This window comes from Dipodomys ordii, unplaced genomic scaffold, assembly GCF_000151885.1.
Source record: "Dipodomys ordii isolate 6190 unplaced genomic scaffold, Dord_2.0 Scaffold28, whole genome shotgun sequence".
Lineage (NCBI taxonomy): Eukaryota > Metazoa > Chordata > Mammalia > Rodentia > Heteromyidae > Dipodomys > Dipodomys ordii.
The window spans coordinates 16,486,881-16,499,472 of NW_012267244.1; the positions used below are offsets into that span (position 1 = coordinate 16,486,881).

At 46.4% G+C, this 12,592-nt stretch overlaps 1 protein-coding gene across 1 annotated transcript in view; it reads right to left on the minus strand.

Annotated features, from left to right (window-relative positions):
• The window catches only part of Znf366 (zinc finger protein 366), a 62,272-nt gene that overhangs the window by 16,134 nt on the left and 33,546 nt on the right, over positions 1-12,592 (minus strand). Inside the window, exon 2 of the mRNA XM_013015949.1 lies at positions 2,981-4,359. Within this exon, the coding sequence (XP_012871403.1) occupies positions 2,981-4,345 (1,365 nt within the window). The 5' untranslated portion in view covers positions 4,346-4,359. The remainder of the gene's footprint in view (positions 1-2,980; positions 4,360-12,592) is intronic.

Below are 12,592 nucleotides of genomic sequence, written 5' to 3' on the forward strand. Positions count from 1 at the left end.
CTAGAAAAGTCTCACAAAGGGACTAGAACATCCCAAGAAGAGTTATTTATCTTTCTGTCAATCAACTACAACCTGATCTACCCTTTCCAGCTGCCCTGGAGCTCCTCCAAGCCATGCCGACCTTGTGTGACATGCTTTTGGAGTCTCCAGAATCCAGTATGAAGAAACTTGTCAAGGGACAGCTTTCTGAATCAGAAATAGCACAGAAATTTTGCTTGTTTCCTTGCTATGTGTAACGTGTTTGAAAATGTGAATGTTCTTGCCCTCAGTGAAGAACATTCAAGGAGACCAACAGTCAGAGCAGAGTATTAACTAATCTTGACTAGCTGTCACTTCCTGAAACACTCTTTAAGAGATCCAGAATGCCCTTTGCTTTTTCACTTCCTTCCTCCTTCCATCCCTCCCACTACCCCTCCCTCTCTCCTCCTTTCCTTTTCCCTTCTTTTAAGATGGAGATTTCACTATGGTAACCAAGCTGATCTCAAATTCCTAGACTGAAGTAATCCCCCTGCCTCAGTCTCCCAAGTAGCTGGGAATACAGGTGTGTTCTGCCATGCCAACTTGTTTTCAAGGCAGGATCTCATTAATTTTTCCCTGTACTATCCCCAAACTTCAAACGTCCTATTACCACCTCCTGAGTAACTGGACTAGGGCTAGGTCTTTCCACACCCATCTGGTTGTTTGAAGAATTCTTTAGGAAGAAGGCAAGAGAATAGCAGCCGGGAGACAAAACCCTGGAGCATAAAGGAAGCTACTCTGTCTCTGATTCTATATGGGAAACATGGGTAGGGGGAAGGGATAGAGCAGGGCAAGTCTTGTGTTTAAGACTGAAGGGCTGCTGTTGGGATTCCTGAGTGTCCACCCCATGCCTTGGTGTCTGAGAGTTGTTGAAAATTAAAGAATATAAGGAGAAGCAAAGCAGCTGCTATTCAGTGAGCATTCAATAAATACAACTTCTTACGGTTTGCTGACACCTTCAATTAGAATGCATTTTGTTCCCTGAATCAAATAAAACCTGTTTCAGACACCAGCTGTTTCTCTCATTGGGGCTTCATTTACTAATGCATCTGGACTCCTTTCTACATGTACAGGAGCCCCTGAAATAAGCGACTAGTCCCCTTTGTGTCTGAGTCCAAGTCCATGTCCTTTCCTGATGGCTCCTGCCATTGGCAGGTGACTCCCCTCCATGATACCTACAGGTGCCTTTTGACAAGGTGCCTTAGACAAACAGAACTCACAAGGCAGCCTCACGTTTCCTCTCTACTGTGCAATCCTTTCTTTTTTTTGGGGGGGGGGGTCCAGTCGTGGGGCCTGGGTGCTGTCCCTCAGCTCTTCAGCTCAAGTCTAGCACTCTACCACTTGAGCCACAGTACCACTTCCGGCTTTTGTTTTTGCTTATGTGGTGCTGAGGAATCGAACCAGGGCCTCATGTATGCAAGGCAAGCACTCTACCACTGAGCCACCTTCCCAGCCCCCCTCTTTTTTTAATTTTTATTTATTTTTATTTTTTTTTGGTCCGGTCGTGGGGCCTGAACTCTGGGCCTGAGCGCTGTCCCTCAGCTCTTCAGCTCAAGGCTAGTGCTCTACCACTTGAGCCACAGCGCCACTTCTGGCTTTTTTCCCTTTTGCTTATGTGGTACTGAGGAATTGAACCCAGGGCCTCAGGCATGCAAGGCAAGCGCTCTACCACTGAGCCAACTTCCCAGCCCCCCTCTTTTTTTTTTTTTAATCCTAACTTGACAAATGAAACTCAGGAAAGCCCCACAGCGAGGAGAGGCATTATCTCCACTGGGTGAGGTCCTATGCTGATGTACTGGAACTGAAGAATGTTTTAGATACTTTTTCTAGAAGTCTTTCCTGTCAAGAAAACCACTGAAGCCAAAGGTGAAAGCAGAGGTGGGGGGGGGAGGGGGATACTTCCCCCTTGGCAGGTCAAAGAAGACACAGGTCAGATCAGCAAGGGGCTGATGTCATGGATACCAACCAGAGCCTTATTTGGTTCAGCCTGAAGGCCTCTAGGCTGGTGGTTACAAACTAGACTGAATTCAGAATACGGTCCTGCTGGGCCAGTGTTTCTCCCTGATAATCTTAAGCCAAGGAAGGCAAACTGGTTCTCCTAATATAACCCCATAGGCCAATGACCAAGCAGGCGGTGTCTCAACCCCAGAGAGGCACAGGCCCAGAAGGACTGGGCCAAGCTTTGTGTCCCTCACAACCACCTGAATGGGAAGTAGGCTCACAATGGAGTAAGCAAGCAAACCAAAAGGCGGCGGCGGCGGCTGCTGCTGCTTCAATAGAAAAAGACAGAGTGAATTCTCTAGAAGTCTCACTGGTGTGTCCCAGGCAAGGAGGTAATCTAGGTAGGGTCTGTTGACACACTCACTACTGCCCTGAATGAAGTTTCTAGAAACCAAATTCCAGGGATTCTTGGGGAACTAGGCAGCAACAGCTACAACTACCAGCTGTTTCCTTCATCCTTCCTCACTCTCCTCTCCAAATGCCTGCATTGTTCATTTTCAGGCCCACTTGAGACTCTAAGAAAGCTGTTGGGGGGAAGGCCTTGATTGATGTCTGTGGTCTTGCTGCTGGGTCTGTTTGAAGGTGGAGAAGAGAGTGCCTGGGAGCTCAGGTGATGTGAACCTCTAGCCTAGGATCGTACAGCAAAGCAGCCACCGAGATGGGAGATCGTACAATTTCTCCACCAAGGACCAGCTCATTCCCCCTGCCCTGCCCAGGCCCAGCTCATCTGCCCCAGCTTCCAGGCCCAGATCAACCCCCTCCCCACTCTGAGCCCAACGCATGCCCTCTACTTCCTTCTTCCAGGCCCAGTTCATCTCCCCTCCTCGCTACAGGTCTAGCTTATACCCCGCCCCCCTCCAGGTCCAGTTCCTCCCCCTCCCCCCATTTTAGGCCCAGCTCATCCCCCATCCCCCTCCGGGCCCAGCACCCAGCCCTGCCTGCATGGGGAGCCCCACAGTACCTTGTGCGTGAGCGAGTGCTGCTTGAGGTGGTGCGGCTGCACGAACTCCATGCCGCACTCGGAGCAGATGTAGGGCCGGATGTCCTTGTGCTTCATCATGTGGTTCTGCAGCTGGCTCGGGTACTGGAAGGTCTTGTCGCACTCGGAGCAGTGGTACTGGATGGGGCCCCGGTGGGTGGTGAGATGCCTCTTGAGCTGGGCCAGCGTGGGGAAGTCAAGGCCGCACTCCACGCAGATGTTCTCGCGCCCGCCCGCGTGCTTGGCCTCGTGGGCCTTGAGCTCGCTCGGGTAGGCGAAGCCACGGCCGCACACACGGCAGTTGTGCGGCTTCACCTCGCTGTGCTGCATCATGTGGCGCTTCAGGTGGCTGGTCTGCGTGAAGGCCTTGTGGCACACCTGGCACTTGTGGGGCCGCGTGCCCTGGTGCGTGAGCATGTGCGTGTGCAGGTGGCTGAGCTGCTTGAAGAGCTTGCCGCAGCGCGCGCAGGCGTGCGGCTTGATGCCGCTGTGGCCCAGGATGTGCGTCACCAGGTTGTACTTGGACGTGTAGGACTTCTCGCAGGTCGGGCACTGCCAGCGCTTCTGCGGGCCGCCCACGTCCACCAGGTAGCTGTCGTCGATCTGCACGTTCACGTCCACGCGCTGCGCCCTGGGCGCGGCCTCCTCACCCTCGCGGGGCTCGGCCTTGCGGGGCAGCGCCGCGGCGGTGGCGGCGGCGGCCTCGGCGTGGGCCGGGGCCGGCTTGGGCAGGAAGCCGAAGGGGAAGGGCGAGGCCGCCGGCACCAGCAGCGGGAACACCAGGCCCGCGGGCATCTTGGGGTAGTAGGGGTAGGGCGTGGGCAGGAAGGCGGGGGGCGCCGGCTGGGCCCACACGGCGCTGGGCTTGAGCGGCTCCTGCTTGATGGCTTTGCCCCCCAGGTGCTCCAGGGTGCGGCAGAACTGGAAGCCCACGTGGCACAAGTCGATCATCTGAGAGTCGCGCTTGGGGTGCGAGGCCCGCGGCGGCGGAGGCGGAGGCGGGAAGAGCATCGGGAGGCTGGGGGGGCCGTGGCTCTGCGCGCCCTCGGGCGGGAGGGCGAGCGTGGCTTCCTCCGCCGGCTGGGCGGAAGGCATCTTGGTGGGCATGCTCTTCCGCTTCCGGGAGCCACTGCCTTCGAAGACCCCCGGGAACTCGTCCAGGTCCCCGGCTGCCGGAAGCTCATACCGAAACTGGGAGAATGGGCCCCGGAGAGCTTCTGGGAAGGGGTGTTGGGGAGGCGCCTTCCCCCGGGAAAGGGCCGGCTGGAGGCTGTGGGGGAAGGGGGGCGCGCCCTCCGCACCCAAGCTGAAGTCCTCATCCTTGACCAGCTTCAGGGCCTTCTGCATCCTGGGCGAGTTCCCTTTGAACAGAAGGACACATCACTGGATGGGTTTTCTTTGTTTTGCTGTGTTTTCCGTTTTCTTTTCCCTTAGGATTTTGTTTTTGTTTTGTTTGCCTACGTAGATACTCATTTATGAAGAGTAATACTTGCCTCAGTCTAGGGTCTTAAAAAAAAATCACTGTTGATGCAGCACTGGATAAGGACGGGGCTCCATCAGATTGAGCTCAGGGTGAGTAAATTCAGTTACAGACCCATGGGCTGGGGACTGGAGGTGTTCGAGAAGAACTCTTAACAATTTTTAAAGATTCTGCAAGGGATGTGGCCAAAAGGGAGCCCTACTGCATTGTTGGTGGGAGTGTAAACTTGTTCAACCACTTTGGAAAGTAGTATGGAGGTTCTTCAAAAGACTCCACATAGAGCTCCCCTATGACCCCGCAATCCCACTTTGGGGCATTTACCCAAACAAGGCCATACTAAAGCTACCAGCACAACTATGTTTATCGCGGCATTATTTACAATAGGAAAGATATGGAACCAACCTAGATGCCCCTCAGTATATAAATGGATCACAAAAATGTGATATATGTGTGTGTGTGTGTGTGTGTGTGTGTGTGTGTGTGTATAAATTCTATGCCTCCATCAGAAAGAATGACACCACCCCATTTGTTAGGAAATGGATGCAAAGACTTGGAAAAAATTATTTTAAGTGAAGTAAGCCAGGCCCAAAGACACCTAGGTCCCATGGTTTCCCTTATTTGCAATAACTAGTATAAGTCTAGGACAAGCAGAAAAGGTCAAAAGCTATGTACATATGACCAGATAAGATGATTCTAAGCAAAATGAACCCCAAGATAGAAACAGAAGAGGTTTTATCTTTCTTGCTGTTGTTTTTAATGTATATATAATGTACTATGTGACTTTTTTTGTTTCTTTTGTATGTTCTTCCCCCATGGTATAACCCCTGTTTTCACTGTATTTGATTCTGGTGCCCTGCATCTTGTATATATATTTTTCTAATTTGGGGAGGAGAAAGGGAAGGATATAGGTTGACCCATTATAACAATGAGATGTACAAGACACTGTGTTAAAAACGAACTTAACAACTGGTGGGGGGAGATTGGGGAGGTGGAGAGGGAATGGATGGTAGGAGAAAAACAAAGGAAGAGGTAACAATGCTCAATAGGAAATGCACTCATCACCTTACTCATGTAACTGTAACCCCTCTGTACAGTATCTTTACTAAAAACTTTAAAATTTTTAAAAAGAATTCTTGCCATCCTTGTCTGGGTTTACAGTGAGAATGTCAAGGCCCAGAGAGAGGCAATGACTTGCTCAAGTCACACAGATATTCATGACAGAGTCACCAACACTGGAACATATTGGTGTCATAGCATTTCAATCTGAGGTGCAATTGCAGGTACTGATGGTGACTTAAATGTGTGTGTGTGCTGTGTGTGTGTTTTAGGATGCTTTCTTCCACAACAAAGCGGGTATTCACTGATACTCTTATGTTGCACTCAGATTTCTTATTTCTGACTCAGCAAGGTATTCAGCTGAGAAGGATTGAGTGGGCGAGATCCACATGATTAAGTATAAAGTATACTGACAACTGGAGGTTATAAGGCCATTTTGGCAACTTATTTGCTTTGATATTCAAGGAGAAGCATCTCCGTGGTTATAAATCTCTAAACCTGCAGCTTAGTCTCTCACAGCCTTTGGTTGTTCCTGTGATGGTCACCATATCTTCTAGTAGGCCAGTTACTCTTTCTTGGTGACCACATGAGGCATGGCGGAGAGAGCCAGTGGGACAGAAGTCTAGACCAGAGACCGTGCCCCTCTTAGTTTTCTTCCTTACATGGATCGTTGATGGGATGAGGCAATGATTGGTTCCACCTTCCTAGCAAAGGGTCTTTCTGTCCAAGTTTTCTGACTTTGATGGGCTCCCTTTGTCATCAGATACCCCCAAGGAGATAGCTGGCTCAATCAGATCTAGACTAGAGCCACTGGAGACAGGGCTAGGATGGCTCTGCTCCTGAAAATGGCAACAAACCAGGTACTTTAGGGTGAAGACTCTGGGTTGAGGGGACCAAAAACTTCCAGGACTTTCTATAGCCATTGGTAAGATACATGGAGTTTTCACAAGTGTCCAACTAATCCCTAACTGCATGGACATTTTTGAAGAGGTTTTGAGTAAAATTAAAACCAAAATAGATCCTTTTATATTTGATAACCAAGTGCCACATTAATGACCCAAATAAGCCCTTGTTAGGTGAACATTTGGTATTATTTAAAGCTGTTGAGTGCAGTTATCAGAGAACTTAAAAAATGACTATTGGAATTTGCTTTGTGCTTATCTGAGATGGAATGTGTCCCTACCTAGCTTGTCATTCTTTCCTTGGGCTGAGGGTTTAGTTATTAAGAGTGAGAGCTTGTGTGTCGAGTAAACTCAGGGCTTTCTTCTTCCTAAAATTCCAAATTGTGAATTTTTACAGCTATGAGCTCAGGCAATTATAGGAAGTGATGATGGCAGTAAGAGGAGGAAATGCCTTGGTTTATGAGATTGGGGGATGTTAAGATGGAAGTTGAGGTATTGCTATTGTCAGAAAACACAAGTAGGATAGGGAAAGCAAAGGCTTTTTGTGGTTCCCCGTGTTTATTAGGTGGTCTTTTGGCTTGTAGTTGAACATATTCTGGTCTTGAGACTCACTCGGAGTTATAGGAGGTGTAGATCTGGTCCAAGATTTTGCTGCATCTATTAAAAATAACTGGCTTTCAGACAAGGCTAAATGTGTCCTATTGAATTGGAAGGAAAATGGTAGATCCTTTTTCTGGGATTTCATCTCAGAGTCCCATTGGTTTTGCAACCCCCTAAAAGATAGGTTTCTTTTGGGGTCCCGTTGTGGGGCCTGAACTCTGGGCCTGAGCGCTGTCCCTCAGCTCTTCAGCTCAAAGCTAGCGCTCTACCACTTGAGCCACAGCGCCACTTCTGGCTTTTTTTGTTTTTTTTGCTTATGTGGTGCTGAGGAATTGAACCCAGGGCCTCAGGCATGCAAGGCAAGCGCTCTACCACTGAGCCAACTTCCCAGCCCAAGATAGGTTTCTTTTATTTGTTTGTTTGTTTGTTTGAAGGCTGCTCTGATTGGAAAGGGTCCTTCCAAACTGTGCCTGTCAGTCACAGCAGGATGCGCCTCAAATCAAACTGATCTTCTGTTTTATTCATGACTAATGATGTGTAATATTTTTAAGTCATGTGTTGTAGCTTATACTGGAAAACTACTTACTTAGTAGGAAATAGTAGCCCTAATTTTGAAGCTGAAGGTATTTTGGTTTATGCTCAATAGTATTGCCTTGTTTAACATTTCTGTTTTTAGTTTGACATTATCAACTAATTGATTCCTATTTGTGACACTCATAAACAAGCTAATCTCAAAAAATGTTTATTTTTAGTGTTTGCATTTTTATATTATCAGCATTAACCTAGTAAACTAAAGAAACATTTTTTAATTGTGAAAATACCATACAGAGTGGTTACAATTAAGTAAATTTCTTACCAAGCATTGTTGCCTCCTCCTTTGTTTCCCTTCCCATCCCTTCCCATCTGCCCCCCCCCACCAAAGTTGTAAAGTTCATTGTAAAGTTTGTTTTTCGACATAACAACTTGTACATCTCGTTGCAATGGGTCCACCTGTATCCCTATTTAAACGATTTGTTTTTTTTCGTTTTTTCCCTTCCCCTCCACAAATTATACCAACATCAAATACAGTGAAAGCAGGAGTCATACAAAGAAATCATCTTATAAATATGTTAGAAACAATCGCATGAAAGAAAAAAAATAAAGAAACAGGATGTGAGGTTTTAAAACACAAATGGTACAATTTTAGGCTTCCAAATGTAGAGACGTACACATACACACACACATTCTAATTTCTTGTTTCTTTAAGGTTTTTTTGTTTTTTTGTCGGTCGTGGGGCTTGAACTCTGGGCCTGGGCACTGTCCCTCAGCTCTTCAGCTCAAGGCGAGTGCTCTACCACTTGAGCTACAGCACCACTTCCGGTTTTCTGGTGGTTTATTGGAGATAGGAGTCTCACGGTCTCTCCTGCCCGGGCTGGCTTTGAACCGCGATCCTCAGATCTCAGCCTCCTGAGTAGCTAGGATTACAGGCGTGAGCCACCAGCGCCCGGCTTTCTTTAAGGTTTTAAAATGAATGCACCCCAGTTTGTGCTGTGTATATGATTATCTCATCTCTGAAAGAACATCCTAGAGTAAAATCAGCAACCCAGGAAGCTTAAAGAAGCATGGTATTCATGCATGGACCTCTGTACAGGTCTTTAGAACAGCAATTCCCTTACGGAAGAGCATCTCAGGGAGCATTGCCAATCCCTACAGAGTGTGGTCAAGGAGAACTTGCTATTTCCCCCTTGGCCTTCTTGGAGTGCAGTCAACTGTGGCTTGGGCTAGCTATTAATGTCCCTGTCTTTGAGCTCAGGAGAAGCCCTAAGGGGGGAAAGAACAGTAACAACAAGAAAAGCCAGAAAAAAACCTATACTAGGGATGGGGAGCTAGAAGCAGAGATCAAGGCAATTTATCTTCTAATCAGTCAAGTTACAATTCTTCAAAATGTTAATAGATTCTTAGAAAATTTCAGTGTGTACCAACTACATGTCTCAACTTCTGTTTCTAAAAATAGCCTCCCCTCCCCCCACACATCCAGGATACCAGTAGGATTCCTTGACAGAGGCAGCAAAAACTTGGAGCTCGTGATCTGGTTGGAAGAACTGTGCCTTCAGGAAAGGACCTGGAGGTAGATGGGGACAGCTCAAGCCCTTCCTGAGAGGCCATCTCTGGCTGTGCCTAAAGCTCCTGGAAAAAGACCCAGCAGGTTATAATACAGTGTCCCACCAGGGTATGTGGAAACAATACACAGAAAAAAGAACTGAAATGTTAGAAGTAGAAAGCTGAGGGAGAGTGGGAGGAGCATCAGTTTGGAAATTGGGATCTGGTCTTTAACTCTGGCTTTGTCTAATCAGCCATGGGAGACTGGACAAGTTGATCCTGAGGTCTGATGTTCTCATCTATGAAGCAAGAGTTTGGATATCCCTGTAAGTGTGTTACAGACTTAAAATAGTGTTGTGAGTCATTGTATTAAAACACTGGACAAGCCGGGTGGCTCATACCTGTAATCCTAGCTACTCAAGAGGCTGAGATCTGAGGATCGCAATTCAAAGCCAGCCTGGGCAGAAAAAAACCAGAAGTGGCACTGTGACTCAAGTGGTAGAATGCTAGCCTTGAGCTCAAGAGCTGAGGGACAGCGCCCAGGCCCAGAGTTCAAGCCCCACAACCGACAAAAAAAAAAAAATCAAAAACACTGGACAGTGGGTGCCCTTGGAGGGCAAGACAGTAGAAAGGACCTGCGGCCTGGTTGACATCATCTCTGTTTTCCAAATATGAACTTGGTTACTACTGATTGACATCTGAGCTGCTGCTTTGCAAGTTCAAAACCAAGACTACTCATTTACCCTGAATTACACTTGTCCCAGCAGTGTGAGAGAGGCTAATAAAGTTCTGTTGGCCAATAAGCTTTCTAGTTTTAAGAATACCCCACCCCCTTCCTTCCTTTCCATGATCAACATTCTTACAATGGCTTCTTTCCTTATAATGAAAGAGTCTCCCTACCTACATTGCCAACAGACTGCTTTGAGGAGTGGGGAGAGGGATCCATCACTCTTGTGAGCTATTTTTAGCCTCTGTGTGAAAAGTTAAAGAATTGTCCTTAATCTAATATTGGTAGTTACTCTCCTACAGATCTATGTGAAATCCAAAGCTGTAGATACTACACAGTGCTAAGTTAACATTAGACAGACTAAATTGTAAGAGCTGGGACTAGGTCTGGTCATTTATGTTGTGTCTCCAGATCTTCACCCGAAAGAGGTGGTTTAAGGCAGATGACTCAACTGCTCTGCAATGAAAGAAGAAATGAATTGTTCTTGTTTGTAAGGTTCCTATATGAAGCCTTTAAATGTATAATTTTATATGACATTATTTAGATCATGGGTGACTTTTGGTATGATGCTAATCAGATCATTAGCACCCTTATGAGTTCTAGTTGTTGTGGATACTCTGTACAAATGTGTTGTCCAAGCTTTGTGTGACCAGGACACCATTCTCTCAAAGACTCTTAGATTCAATGTAGTAGATCCTAGATACTGAAATGCTGGGGAGCCATTCTCAAAGTAACACACAGTTTTGCCATCAAGCAAATTCCTGGGAAATCCAGAGGGAGTAGGAGGAAGAGAGAAAGACTCCTGCTTTGACAATGAAACATGCAAACCAAGGCTGGGTGGTCACCTTATACTCTTCTACACCAAGGATGTTAGTCTACCCTTAGAATTTGACAAAGAAGAGGAGACTTTAAAATAACCATATATTTTCATCGCTATAATCAGGGAGTGTTCTAAGACTTCTGGCTTTCTATGTAATATACCCAATCACTGAACACAATGGGCTATAAATCAGGAAGCAGATAGTTAGAGGAAGAAAATACTGGGTTTTGATCTTTGTTAAAGGAGCCTGGGACTTTTCCATAACAGATTCTGTTATCTTCTATAACAGATCATGTCCATGAGAGCTGGTTATGAGGAAATAGGGAATGAGTGAATTTTTACAACCCAAACAAAAAAAATTTTTCAACCATAAAGAACTACAGAAATGCCTACCTAGGCTGAAACTACACTTAGTCTAGGGGGAAAATGCTTCTAATAATGCCCTTTAATTAGGAATTCACCTACTGCACCAAAAAAATAAATATTCCCCAAGATAAAATTACTGGTATTTTGTGGTTCTCCTTTGACTGCTAGGTCATTCCAGTAAATGCAGTTAAAAGAGTCATGGTGAGTCAGCATGCCAACAACACTGATTTCTTCTCATTCTGAGCTTCACCAAAGATATCCATTCTCATCAGGAAGATAGAAACAACAACCTTCACTCCATGAAGCTGTCCAATGCTTCAGAGGAAATGCTGCGTTTTCAGAGGCCCCGCTTCCCTTTTCCCATGAATGTGGATGCTCATTTACATAGCTCTCCCTGGAGCTCTGGGCTTGACAGAGATGGAAGCAGGGAGGAGGTAAGGCTGAGGAAAAGTGAGAATAAGAAGCCATGATGGGCACAGCAGGAAGGCAGGACACGGTGCTATAGACTGACTTATCTACAACAGGGCCTTCAAAAATGCTTTTGCTATAAGCACAGACGCCTCACTTGGAACGGCTATTCACTAAAAGTAGGAGAACATCTTGGCATCCCTGTCTCCATTTTAGATCTAGTTTTGCTTAGAGCTGTTCTCTTTTCATCTGATGTGGAATCTGGAAAGGACAGGACTGACTGATAACATCTTCAGGGAAACTATCCCCATGGAAGAAGAGTCTTCCCTCAGATGAGATCCCACACACATACCACTAGGAAACAATGACTTGCTTGTGACTAGACTGCTTCCCTCAAATGATGACAGCTATAACAACTTGCTAAATAAAGACAAACAAGACCATTCTTTGGCCAGAACTGTCTTAATAAGTATACATACCTTTTACCCCCTTCCCAGATTCTTTCTCTATTTCAACCTAAAGCTTATGTTTGTACTCAGAGATGACTGGAATTCTTGTTTTGCCTCTCCCTGGAGTATATTGCGCTATGTAATAATAAATCTCTTTTCTCTGTCCTCCATCATTGCTGGACCTGTGGCTGGACACGTGGAATCCCTGGAGATGGGCTTGTGGTATAGAAGAAGTCAAATTACATCTCCTCTCCTTGTTCATAAACAGAGCTTTTTACAAAGCTCCTTTGGAGTGGATTGGTTCCTCTGGTTCTTTCTGCACTTGTGATACAGTTGGTTCAAATGACCCAACATAGTTGTCTTAAATGTATGTAGTTGAAAACCCAGTAGTTTTCAGTCGTAGGCATTTGGCAGAAATGATTTGGCCCTGCACCCTTGAGATTGGCAGGGACAGCAGGGTCTATACCTAGCAAATGTTGTAACATAGTCTCAAAGAAGTGAATATTCTGCCTAGTCACTTTCTTGGTCAATGGTAGAGCCAAGAGGAGTTGATTAGTTGCCTGGTACAGACCCTATGGCCTTTCCAGGTGCCCTTCTGGTCCCCTACTTATTCAAAAACCTCAATTCCCCTTTTGCATTATGAAAAGAAATCCAGCTGTGGGCTGAGCTTGTAGGTATCCAGGCTTGTTTCTACATGAAATAGTCAT